Source organism: Hemibagrus wyckioides, linkage group LG20 (genome assembly GCF_019097595.1).
Source record: "Hemibagrus wyckioides isolate EC202008001 linkage group LG20, SWU_Hwy_1.0, whole genome shotgun sequence".
Classification (NCBI taxonomy): domain Eukaryota; kingdom Metazoa; phylum Chordata; class Actinopteri; order Siluriformes; family Bagridae; genus Hemibagrus; species Hemibagrus wyckioides.
This window is the reverse complement of record NC_080729.1, coordinates 18,603,992-18,617,768: the sequence shown is the minus strand read 5'-3', so window position 1 is coordinate 18,617,768 and position 13,777 is coordinate 18,603,992. Positions and strand designations below refer to the sequence as shown.

General features: G+C 38.9%; 2 protein-coding genes across 2 annotated transcripts in view; one reads left to right on the top strand and one right to left on the bottom strand.

Annotated features, from left to right (window-relative positions):
• tmtopsa (teleost multiple tissue opsin a) overlaps positions 1–6,984 on the top strand; it is a 42,706-nt gene extending 35,722 nt beyond the window's left edge. Inside the window, 1 exon segment of the mRNA XM_058418185.1 lies at positions 4,451–6,984. Coding sequence (XP_058274168.1) covers positions 4,451–4,690 — 240 coding nt within the window. The 3' untranslated portion in view covers positions 4,691–6,984.
• A 4,455-nt stretch (positions 6,985–11,439) lies between these two features.
• On the bottom strand, positions 11,440–13,260 carry LOC131370804 (uncharacterized). Its single transcript, XM_058418315.1, has one exon. It carries the CDS (start codon positions 13,258–13,260, stop codon positions 11,440–11,442), a length of 1,821 nt encoding a protein of 606 aa, XP_058274298.1.
• Between the last annotated feature and the right edge of the window lie 517 nt (positions 13,261–13,777).

The window sequence follows — 13,777 nt, the reverse complement described above, 5'->3', positions numbered from 1 at the left end:
AACGTCGGCCACTTCATGTGTCAGCTTCCAGCTTTTTAGAAAATGATGAGACTTCACAGGGTCGTGAATGAAGCCGAACTTCTCCTCGTGTGGCGACTCGGAAATATTTAAGGAAAAAATTGAGGACACACTCACTTCAAGATTTTTTATTTTTTTTGGTAATCAATCAGCTTCCATCATAATACGCTGGAGAAAGGATGAGCTCTTGTCATGTGGAGACAGCGGAGTCTCATAAGGCTAGTTAAAAAGTTTTGGCGAGAACAAGAGCACAGATGGCTGTTGTGATAAATGGAGTGTTGTTCTTTGTTCTACTTGAAGCTGACAGTTAAACGAGGCAGAGAAATTGGATTTGATGAAGATCCATGTCTACTTCTCATTACAAAAAAAATAATAAAAAGAAGTAAAAAAACATCTCTGTAGTGGAATCCTGTCTTGTTTGTAGCCGAGGCATCTGTTCTCCACGTGGCGTCTGAGTTTCCTATGGCGACAGTCCGTCTAACGAGCGCCGAATAATGTTTCCGGATGTCTCGGGATGTTTCGGGAAGTTCGCCGTCCTCCAGCATGGAAGAAGAGCCGATTCTCCTGTATGTCATTTTCAGTCTTCAATTCCTCCCAGCCCGTAACTATGGAAACTGTGAGTTGAGGCGAGTTGAAGACTAAAAATGCTGTACAGATCCATGAACGATTTCCTGCATCACGACTTTGGTAAGTGTTTCAATCCACACTACAATACAGTAGGGTGGTCATTTTAATAGAAATATCACTTGTACAAATGTATAGAAGAATGCAGATCACAGGTCAGGAGCTGCAGTCGTGATCTCAGTAAGGTCTTACTAACAGGTGAAAGCCTGCTGTCATCTCAGATTCCAGATTCCAGTCTTCTGTTGTATGGAAATACACTATATTGCCAAAAGTTTTGGGACACCCCTCCTAATCATTGAATTCAGGTGTTGTTTTTCAGGGGTTGGTCTCGGCCCCTTAGTTCCAGTGAAAGGAACTCTTAATGCTTCAGCTTCATACCAAGACATTTTGGACAGTTTCATGTTCTGTGGGAACAGTTTGGGGATGACCCCTTCCTGTTCCAACATGACTGTACACCAGTGACCAAAGCAAGGTCCATAAAGACATGGATGAGTGAGTTTGGTGTGGAGGAACTTGACTGGCACAGAGTCCTGACCTCAACCCCATAGAAGACCTCTGGGATGAATTAGAGTGGAGACTGTGAGCCAGACCTTCTCGTCCAACATCAGTGCCTGACCTCACAAATGCACTTCTAGAGGAATGGCCAGAAATTCCCATAAACACACTGCTAAACTTTGTGGAAAGCCTTCCCAGAAGAGTTGAAGCTGTTATAGCTGCAAAGGCCGATGTCCCAAAACTTTTGGCAATATAGTGTATTTTTCTGTTCACAATCGTTGTGTGTATAGATGTATGATTGTTGATATTTTTTCTGTCTAATTGCCTTTTTTCCTCCGAGTACCGAACAGACGATTGCATTTCTTGGGGAAATGTAGTTGACTTATGGTATACATGATACATAGAGTATACTAAGTACACTACGTTTTCCGAAGGAAGGGAAAGTAACATCATATTTGTTTAAAATTTCAGAAAAGTGTGAGACCTCATCATTGCTCTCATGTGTATATGTATTGCACTGTGTTTATTATCTAGCATGCTAACCCTAATCATGCTGAATATTGTTTTTACAGGCTGAAGTACAAAATACTGAGAGAACAAGAGATGTAGGATGTTATACACACATCAAAAGCAAGCAGAGAAGATTTACGATGTATTTTAGTTACCTAGCTAGAGTTAGTGGGCTTGTTTGCATCTATGGGTATTGGAGAGAATGCTAAATTTACACTTTTGGGACACTCCTCCAGATCATTGAATTCAGGTGTTGTTTTTCAGGGGTTGGGCTCGGCCCCTTAGTTCCAGTGAAAGGAACTCTTAATGCTTCAGCTTCATACCAAGACATTTTGGACAATTTCATGCTCTTTGTGGGAACAGTTTGGGGATGACCCCTTCCTGTTCCAACATGACTGCACACCAGTGACCAAAGCAAGGTCCATAAAGACATGGATGAGTGAGTTTGGTGTGGAGGAACTTGACTGGCCTGACCTCACCTTTGGGATGAATTAGAGCAGAGACTGAAAGCCAGGCCTTCTTGTCTAACATCAGTTCCTGACTGCACAGAGGAATGGTCAAAAATTCCCATAAACACACTCCTAAACCTTGTGGAAAGCCTTCCCAGAAGAGTTGAAGCTGTTATAGCTGCAAAGGGCAGGACAACTCCATATTACATTCATGTGAATGTAAAGGCAGACGTCCCAAAACCTTTTGGCAATATAATGTAGGTCTGTCTGATCCAGTGCATGTTCCTGTCCTAAAACTTTCTAAAGAACTTTAGAGGAACTCCAAGCTTGGACAGCGGTGAGTTAATAAGTCCTGCCCCACAGAGAGTTCGATCTTTTGCTTGAACAGTTGTTTAATATTTGTTCTTGTTTAATGGCTGCTTTGTGTTTCGCCCCTGAAAGTAATGAATCCAAATTTTCTGTCTATTTAACTTCATCTTCTTTTTAATCGCATACAAATTCACAAGCTAGAGAGCTAGCCAGGTAGCCTAATGCATGCTAGACATGCTAAATATTATGCACAGCTAAACACAAAGGAAAGCAGCATTCGGTGGAGATATAAACCTCCGGGCTGTAATCTGACTAAACCAAGATAAAATATTTGTGCGAAAAAACATGCAAAGAACATAATCCTCACTTCAGAGCTTTTCTCTTGCACAGGCCCACAGCTCTTCTGACTAAAAACAAACTCGGTGACTGAAATGGAACACATTTTATTACATTATTAACGCTGAATCCAGACATTTTTGGAAGGAAGAACTTTAACTGAGTTTTTAATTTATAGTATCACCGTACACTCACACTGATGAGTCTTGCCTTTTTATTTAAAATAACATAATGTACATTTTTTATTTCTAAAAGTTCCAGCACTTCAGATTTGAAAAATCGTTATCTGTGAGGTTAAATATTTCATTTAAAGGTCATAAATTCAGACATGCTTTAAATGGCCACTGCTGATGCAGTGGGGGAAAAAATTCATTTATAAAATGACACTTTTTTCTGCACCATTTGGTGTCAAATGTCCTGAAAGTCCTAACGTTGCCTTGAACGCTGTACAGTAGAGACGCCGACGGTTTGCTGATGTTGCTGCTGGATTACAACCAAAACCATCATCATCATCATCATCATCATCATCAATGAACACATCTAGTTGTTTTCTATTTAGCTATTTTTCCTCTGCCCTGATTAGCTGTCTATTATAGTAACAATGAATTTCTATACTGTCTTGAAATTAATTGTGTTAATAACCCTCATGTTCTATTTTATTTTATTGTATCTTATAAGTCACACTATATTGGCAAAAGTTTTGGGACACCCCTCCAGATCATTGAATTCAGGGGTTGGACTCGGCCCCTTAGTTCCAGTGAAAGGAACTCTTAATGCTTCAGCTTCATACCAAGACATTTTGGACAATTTCAGGACACTTTGTGGGAACAGTTTGGGGATGACCCCTTCCTGTTCCAACATGACTGCACACCAGTGACCAAAGCAAGGTCCATAAAGACATGGATGAGTGAGTTTGGTGTGGAGGAACTTGACTGGCCTGCACAGAGTCCTGACCTCAACCCCATAGAACACCTTTGGGTTGAATTAGAGTGGAGACTGTGAACCAGACCTTCTCGTCCAACATCAGTGTCTGACCTCACAAATGTGCTTCTATAGGAATGGTCAAAATTTCCCATAAACACACTCCTAAACCTTGTGGAAAGCCTTCCCAGAAGAGTTGAAGCTGTTACAGCTGCAAAAGGTGGGACAACTCCATAGGCAGACGTCCCAAAACTTTTGGCAATATAGTGTAAGATAAAATAGGATAAGATAGAACTTTATTAATCCTGAAGGAAATTCTTTTGCCAAAGACTGCTTCAAATTACAAGAGAAATAAATATAAATGAAATATAAATAAAAAATAAAATGAAATAATTTATATATACAAATGTATTAAAAAATATAAATGAAAAATTAATGTGCTAAGTATTGATATAATATAATTATTATAATTTTGCACACGGTATTATTTTATATTATTATTAATTTTGATATTGTCATACTGTTATATTTATTCTTTGACCTAATTTTAATTGGATCCTTTTTTATATCAAGGGGAGTCTTAAAAAGCACTTCACTGCACTGGGTTTTATAATAAAAATATATAATAAAAATATTTATGCATTAAAGAAGTGGAAAATAAATTATGATGTACATAGATATCCAGTATGATTTCCATTAGGAAATTATTAGCAAATGATCTGCAAGTATTCATTTAACTTTGCTAGTTAGTTCACGTCGTTTATTCCAGCGTTCTGTGTGTGTGTCAGTTCAACAGATGCTTCAGATCTTTACTCAAATGTGAAACACCCCGACAAGCCTCTGTTCTGAAGAGCTGGTCCAAAGCAAACAAACCCACGAGACGCACCGACAACAACCTGACCTTCATGGCTGGATCAGGCGATCACAGATCAGCAGCACCCAGTTCCTCCAAGAGCAACAAGCAGCCTCTGTCCACAGACTCGGCCAGACCTCCGGCGCTGTCCCTCGTGGCTCATTACAACGGCTAGTTCTGAGAGTAAGACTCTGCAATGCGACATACAAACCTCCTGTTTTGTACTCTGGAAAAAAAAATGAACTGCTGGCTTGAGATCCAGAACCTCATCGGATTTTTGAAAAGCTCACAACTGATCACCTCAATTTCTTTATCTGATCTTTGTAGCTAAAAAATATCACCTTCCTCAAAAGACCTCCAGTGTGTGCAAAAATTAATGTGTGCTCTTCAAATTCCTACAAGCCTACAGCTTGGGTCTTTTTTTTCCTCCCAAGAAACTTTGTTAATTATATTTGTCCTATCTACTTCTCTACTTCTTTGACAGAACATGGAAGCAAGGTTTTTCTGTTATCACAGACTACAAGCATTTTTACAGTCGAAGAAAGACTTTGTATTGAAATTATGGATACATATACACTATATTGCCAAAAGTTTTGGGACGTCTGCCTTTACATGCACATGAATGTAATATGGAGTTGTCCCGCCCTTTGCAGCTATAACAACTTCAACTCTTCTGGGAAGGCTTTCCACAAGGTTTAGGAGTGTGTTTATGGGAATTTTTGACCGTTCATCTAGAAGCGCATTTGTGAGGTCAGGCACTGATGTTGGACGAGAAGGTCTGGCTCACAGTCTCCGCTCTAATTCATCCCAAAGGTGTTCTATGGGGTTGAGGTCAGGACTCAGTCAAGTTCCTCCACACCAAACTCACTCATCCATGTCTTTTTGGACCTTGCTTTGGTCACTGGTGTGCAGTCATGTTGGAACAGGAAGGGGTCATCCCCAAACTGTTCCCACAAAGAGCATGAAATTGTCCAAAATGTCTTGGTATGAAGCTGAAGCATTAAGAGTTCCTTTCATTGGAACTAAGGGGCCGAGCCCAAACCCTGAAAAACAACACGTGGATTCAGTGATTTGGAGGGGTGTCCCAAACCTTTTGGCAATATAGTGTATATACATACATATATTTATTACATCATCAGTCACGAGCGCATTCACGTCAGCTCTCTAATTCATATACAGGAGAAGTTCTTATTCAGCGCTAGTTAAATGGGTCAGAGATTGAGGCTAATGCTGTCTGCTATCACACTTAATAACTGTAATTCAAGCAGCCTGGTCTTTTACTGCTGCAAGAATTAAAGAGAAGTATATACATCAATCAGCCTTAAGATTGAACCCACCGAGAGGTGACGTAAATAACATCTGATTATATATAAATCGTTACAGTGGAACCTGTCAATCAAAGTGTTTCCATTTACATTTGTCATTCTGCATTGGTTTATTTTTAGACACTGTTATACTGCACTATTACTAAACAGTTAATGTTTCCTTTTGCTTGAAATTCTTATATTTTTATGTGTATTCTTATAGGTTTTCACGATTGCTTTATGCTACTATGCACCAATATGCAAAGGCAAACTCTTTGTACAGGTAAAACCCACAGTACTTCGCAATAAAGCTGATCCTGTTCTGATTCTGAAGAAGTAGGATATATTAGGCAGTAGTTACTTCTGGAAGTTCAGGAAAACATGGGAAATCAGAAAGATCTGAGCGATTTTGACCACTAGTGATGGACGGATAGATAACTGGGAGAATCAGAGCAGATGATTCATGATGCATCTTCAATCTGTCTATGATGATCGTCTATCTATCTATCTATCTATCTATCTATCTATCTATCTATCTATCTATCTATCTATCTATCTATCTATCTATCTATCTATCTATCTATCTGTCTGTCTGTCTGTCCATATGTCTTTCTGTCTGTCTATCTATCTGTCTGTCTGTCTGTCTGTCTATCTATTTATTGTGAGATAATTTTTTAGGCCTATATGAATTTGTGTGATTGTAAAAGGATGAGGCGACATCATGAGTAGTTTTGAACACCATTTCTGTTATTGTTTTAATGAAGTAAGGTCCACAAGAAGGACACATTGTCTGTTAAATATGAATAGTCTTTGCGAGTCTTATCAAAAACAAATCCATTCTTAACGCCTCTAAAGTTGAAATTAAAGTCAAGGTCAGGTAGTCCGCTCAGAGCAGTGTGAGATCTGTGGAACTCCTACAGCTGAAGTCTGGGAGAATCGGGGCTTTGTTGAAGCACACTGATAAAGGTTTGGGGAAAATCCAGTTCACCCCAGGTCAAAGCTAAAACATATCATTCAAAATACATAAATTAGTTATAAGCTTAGAATAATTAACGTGGAAAAGGGAGGGTGACTCTGACATACACATGATGTCTTCTCAACACGAAAATGTTTCACATGAATAAAACCCAAAAACATAATGATAGGGATAAGACACCCATTACACACATATATATATATATATATATATATATATATATATATATATATATATATATATATATATATATATATGGGAAATTAATGTAAAAATATAATAATGTCTATCTATCCATCCATCCATCCATCTGAATGACCACAGCCAGCCTGGAAGTATAGTTGCTAGGTTTACATTACCTTACTCCGAGCTTTCTAATTTAAAAAAAAATAACAATAAAATGATCAAAAATATTCATATTATCAGATTGTATCACTGTAATGTTGTTTTTCCTTTTGGTGTTCCATACCAGCCGTCCATCATGTAGGACAGGGAATATTTTTGTGTTATTTGTTGGTGTGTAAGTGTGTGTATGCACCAGCATGAGTATCTCGTCTTTACAGCTCGTTTACAGTCACCCCACAGTGGACCAGATCGACTCAGCAGCTCTATTGTGGCGTCTCAAGGTAGAAAAGCAGCACAGCACGAGCCACATACATTATGCAAACTCCCAGCCTCAGGGTCCCGGTGTTCTCAGGCCAGGGTCATGATTACGGACAGCTTCGCCGTAGGGCTTACTGAGGAGGAGAGATAACTCAGATGAATAAGGAGCAGCGGTGTTGCCTCTCTATCCTGCTTGCTGTGCGAGATGATGCTAACTAACCTCGAGTCTGAAGTCGTGACGGTCTGATCGCGATCGTGAATCGCCTTCTTCATATACATGATTCATTTCATATCATTCATTCCTACAATGAACTCCTGAAACTGGAGCGGTCATTTGAATACTTTACTGTTGCTATAGGAACAACTTATTCACAGGGACTTGCAGGGTGGACGATCTACATCATCCAGGGCTAATAATAAACAGATGAAAAGGTTGGTTAATGAAAGAAAATTTGAATTATTGATATGTTGAAGCTGTAACATTAATGGAAGGAGTCTCCAGTGCCAGTAGGTTGTCCAGTATGGGATGCTGTGCTACGTGAAGGTGCGTTTTCTTTTGTTTGTTTGTTCATAAGAGAGAGAGAGAGAGACAGAGACAGAGCAAGAGAGACAGAGATAGAGCGAGAGAGAGAGAGAGAGAGAGAGATAAAGTGAGTGAGAGAGAGACAGAGAGAGAGAGAAAGAGAGAGAGAGATTGCGAGAGAGACAGAGAGAGAGAGAAAGTGAGTTGATAGCTGCTAAAATATCAGTCAGAAAATTGTAGACATAAAATGTAAACCTAAATGGATAAAAATTACAAAACAAGTAAGATTTCTCATTCTTGGAAAATTGGAATCATTGGCTGTAGTCTAAATCCTTAAGACCTAAAAGAACAAAACAAAACCACCAGGAAAAATAAGAGCTAGTTTAAGTGTTTCAACAACAGCTACACTATATTGCTGCAAGTTTTGGGACACCCCTCCAGATCATTGAATTCAGGTGTTGTTTTTCAGGGGTTGGGCTCGGCCCCTTAGTTCCAGTGAAAGGAACTCTTAATGCTTCAGCTTCATACCAAGACATTTAGGACAATTTCATGCTCTTTGTGGGAACAGTTTGGGGATGACCCCTTCCTGTTCCAACATGACTGCACACCAGTGACCAAAGCAAGGTCCATAAAGACATGGATGAGTGAGTTTGGTGTGGAGGAACTTGACTGGCCTGCACAGAGTCCTGACCTCAACCCCATAGAACACCTCTGGGATGAATTAGAGCGGAGACTGTGAGCCAGACCTTCTCATCCAACATCAGTCCTTTTCTCTGAAACTCTCCTCTGTTTTCGTTCATTTCTGATTCCTGATTCTATAAAGATTAGATTATATTAAGACTTTATCACTTTGCTTGTCTCCAATTAGTGTCTCAGCTCCAGATGACACTGAAAAGGACAGAGAGACTTTTTTTTATTATGGACTCTAATGTCAGAGATTTCACTTCTGGGTTTTCAAACGCCTCAGTGATCATAATGACACGCTTTCGCCTCTCACGAATCTCACGTTTTCTAACCCCGATGGCTGAAAACCTCAGAGAACTTCTCAGAAAAAAGAAGGAAAGACGCAGAATTCTCTTTTCTTCTGCCACTGCGTGAGTCACCAGATGGTTTTTTCTTCTTTTTCTGGGCACTTAAATGATTACTTTGCTTTTGCAAAAAAAAGCAAGAAAGAAAAGAAAGTGCAAGGGAAATAAACACACACACACACACATTTATGTAAGCATGTTTTTTTCCCCAGTGCTCCTAAAACCGACATCCTGATAATAAAAATAAAATAAAATAAATCCCCACAATGAAAAACATCACATCAGCTACTTTCTGGAGTTTCCCACAGATTTAACGAGGACGCGGTCACAAGAACATCAGATGATGAGATTTTCAAAACCAAAGACAATTTAATTGTAGGAGTGAATAAAAAATAAGACCCTGAGCTCGTGCTTGCGATAAACATCCAAATGATCCTGTTTTTGTTGCTGTTTTTTTATTTTCTTTCTATTTTTCTTTCCAAGAATGAATAAAGTAAGTAATAAAACACTCGGGGTTCTGCGATTCTAGGAAAATAATCAACACTAAGTGCAGTTACTGTTACCTCAACCTTACCTTAACACATCCTGATCCTTTTACACCACAGCGATTTAACTTTCTTTTTTTATTTATTAACGAACATGTTTATAAATTTTTTGTATTATTTATTTATTTATTTATTTATTTATTTATTTATTTATTTATTTATTTATTTATTTATAATTTATTGTATTTTGTTCTATTATATTTAATTTTATTTTATTTATTTATTTATTTATTTATTTATTTAATTTTGATTGTATATTGTGTGCTTTACATTGCTTAAAAATCTTTTGGTTATTGGAAAATAATTAATAAAGATATGACTGTAAAATTTGTTTATTCCTGTCAGTATGTAGCTATGTTTGTTTATTTGTTTACATAATATTGTGTTGTTTGTTTGTTTGTTTGTTTTAAACAATAGTACAGTGTGTTTTATACACTATTGATGAAAGATGATGAAGCCTGTCTCTGGCAAATCTGAGGAAAATGACGTTTAAAGTTTGTTTGTTTGTTTGTTTGTTTGTTTGGACATGATCACATATTGTGTTTTTAATTGCTAAAATAAAAAATATATATACCTTGCTTATCTAAAGAAAGGAAAATGGTGGCTTTTTAATTTACTTATTTAAACATCAATATATTATTGCTAGCAAAAAAAACCCTTGTTTTCACAGTGAAGGCTTTCTTTCTTTCTTTCTTTCTTTATTTATTTCTTCCTGTCTTTCTTTCCTTTCCTTCCTTCCTTTCCTCCTTCCTTCCGTCCTTCCTTTCTTCCTTCTCTCCACATAGCTTTGATTTGAATTATTTTTTCATTTTTTTTCCCAACATCCTTTTCTTGTCTTCCTCTGTAGTTCCCTTTCTCCGTAATTCTGCTCTGCATTCGTTCTTTGCTCTGTAATGAAACTTTTACTCTTTGAGATCAATATTAGATCCAGATGCATGGAAAAGGAGATCGCATGGAAAAGGAGATTGTTTCTTTGTCTTTTCTATTGTCTTTTATACAGTCTTATATCATCTTAAATCACTACAAAAATTCACTTATTTGACTCCCGGTGTGTTCACACGGATAAACGAACCGGTTTGAGAGGATTATTTAGGATTATTAGTGAAGTGTTTGTGCAGGACCGGTGTTTATTCTCACAGCAGTGTGTGAAGTGTAGGGATGGACACACACCTGCTGTGGGCTGTGTGTTTCCCCGAGCAGGCTGCAGGCCAAACTGCCCCACACACACACACACACACACACACACACACACCATGTCAGGTATTAATAATGCATGCCACATCATTGAGATGTTCAGAACACATTTCCAGTGTAATTCAGCTGCAGATGTTTCGTCATCCATAAATCACACCACGAGTTCAGGTCAGTTCTGCCGGACGTCCCGGATGTTCTCACGCTGCTGAGAGCTGATGATCAGCAGATTTTCGTTTATGTAATTTTCTCTAAATGTAACTCATCAGTAAGAGGAAGGCTTTACTGAGTTGGAGGCTGAATAGTGAAAAAAAATCATTTGTGGAACTGAGAGTGTCACTGCTGATTATTAAAATGGGATTTAACGCAGCACTGCGGCTAGAATGAGGTTTATACGGGGTGTGTTTCAATCAGCTCCCTAGCTCCCTAGCTCCCTAGCTGGTGAGTCTGTATATTGGGACACTGGTAAAGACCCTGGATCTACACTCTGGAACACTGATGACTTTCCTCATAAGTCACTGAAAACACAAATAAATAACAAACCTTTAAAATAACGTTGGAATAAGTGGATTTTTTAAATAATCATTATAGTAATTACATTCAAAGTAATCATGCGAGAGCTACAACGATGACACACACACACACACACACACAAGACATTCATACACTTACACACAAACATATACACCAATCAGGCATATCATTATGATCACTGACAGGTGAAGTGAATAACCTCATTCCTCAGAGTTTTTTTTTACAGCTTCATGGTCTTCCAACAAATAACCTCCTCATCCTCAGCTTCCTCATCCTCAGCTTCCTCATCCTCAGCTTCTTCATCCTCAGTTTCCACATCCTCAGTTTCTTCATCCTCAGCTCCCTCATCCTCAGTTTCCTCATCCTCAATTTCTTCATCCTCTTTTTCCTCATCCTCAGCTTCCTTATACTCAGTTTCTTCATCCTCAGTTTCCTCATCTTCCTCATCCTCAGTTTCCTCAACCTCTTTTTCCTTATCCTCAGCTTCCTTATATTCAGTTTCCTCATCCTCAGATTCCTCATCCTCAGCTTCTTCATCCTCAGTCTCCTCATCCTCAACTTCTTCATCCTCAGTCTCCTCATCCTCAACTTCTTCATCCTCAGTCTCCTCATCCTCAGCTTCTTCATCCTCAGCTTCCTCATCCTCAGCTCCCTCATCCTCAGTTTCCTCATCCTCAATTTCTTCATCCTCAGCTTCCTTATACTCAGTTTCTTCATCCTCAGTTTCCTCATCTTCCTCATCCTCAGTTTCCTCAACCTCTTTTTCCTTATCCTCAGCTTCCTTATATTCAGTTTCCTCATCCTCAGATTCCTCATCCTCAGCTTCTTCATCCTCAGTCTCCTCATCCTCAACTTCTTCATCCTCAGTCTCCTCATCCTCAACTTCTTCATCCTCAGTCTCCTCATCCTCAGCTTCTTCATCCTCAGCTTCCTCATCCTCAGCTCCCTCATCCTCAGTTTCCTCATCCTCAATTTCTTCATCCTCTTTTTCCTCATCCTCAGCTTCCTTATACTCAGTTTCTTCATCCTCAGTTTCCTCATCTTCCTCATCCTCAGTTTCCTCAACCTCTTTTTCCTTATCCTCAGCTTCCTTATATTCAGTTTCCTCATCCTCAGCTTCTTCATCCTCAGTCTCCTCATCCTCAACTTCTTCATCCTCAGTCTCCTCATCCTCAACTTCTTCATCCTCAGTCTCCTCATCCTCAACTTCTTCATCCTCAGTCTCCTCATCCTCAACTTCTTCATCCTCAGTCTCCTCATCCTCAACTTCTTCATCCTCAGTCTCCTCATCCTCAACTTCTTCATCCTCAGTCTCCTCATCCTCAACTTCTTCATCCTCAGCTTCCTCATCCTCAGCTTCTTCATCCTCAGTTTCCTCATCCTCAATTTCTTCATCCTCTTTTTCCTCATCCTCAGCTTCCTTATACTTAGTTTCTTCATCCTCAGTTTCCTCATCTTCCTCATCCTCAGTTTCCTCAACCTCTTTTTCCTTATCCTCAGCTTCCTTATATTCAGATTCCTCATCCTCAGCTTCTTCATCCTCAGTCTCCTCATCCTCAACTTCTTCATCCTCAGTCTCCTCATCCTCAACTTCTTCATCCTCAGTCTCCTCATCCTCAACTTCTTCATCCTCAGTCTCCTCATCCTCAACTTCTTCATCCTCAGTCTCCTCATCCTCAACTTCTTCATCCTCAGCTTCCTCATCCTCAGCTTCTTCATCCTCAGTTTCCTCATCCTCAATTTCTTCATCCTCTTTTTCCTCATCCTCAGCTTCCTTATACTTAGTTTCTTCATCCTCAGTTTCCTCATCTTCCTCATCCTCAGTTTCCTCAACCTCTTTTTCCTTATCCTCAGCTTCCTTATATTCAGTTTCCTCATCCTCAGATTCCTCATCCTCAACTTCTTCATCCTCAGTCTCCTCATCCTCAACTTCTTCATCCTCAGCTTCCTCATCCTCAGCTTCTTCATCCTGTTTCCTCATCCTCAATTTCTTCATCCTCTTTTTCCTCATCCTCAGCTTCCTTATACTCAGTTTCTTCATCCTGTTTCCTCATCCTCATCTTCCTCATCCTCAGTTTCCTCAACATCTTTTTCCTTATCCTCAGCTTCCTTATATTCAGATTCCTCATCCTCAGCTTCTTCATCCTCAGTCTCCTCATCCTCATCTTCCTCATCCTCACTTTGCTCATCCTCTGTTTCCTCATCCTCAGCTTCCTCATCCTCATGCTTTGACCTTGCAGCTTCTTTACCTTTTGTTCTCTGCTAAAGAGAAAGTCAGAAATTCTTCGCCATCTCTTAATCTACTTTATATATATATAAATCAAAACTTTATCAAAAAAAAAATCCAAGACTAAACAGCAGCAACTGAGCTTTTGATATTTTATGATATTATGCATAATGTCTTGATATTCAGCCCAGAACTCTTTACAATAAAATAAATAAATAAGCGAATAGAAAAACTATGAATAAATCAGAGATTGGTGTATAATCCATCATTCCAAGCTTATGTGTGATTCTACAATGTATTCAGAGAAAGAATTCAAAATAAAATAAAATAA

What these genes read in the sequence shown, in the direction of transcription:
- LOC131370804 (XM_058418315.1), bottom strand. Translation starts at nt 13,260, where the DNA reads ATGAAGAAACTGAGTATAAGGAAGCTGAGGATGAGGAAAAAGAGGATG.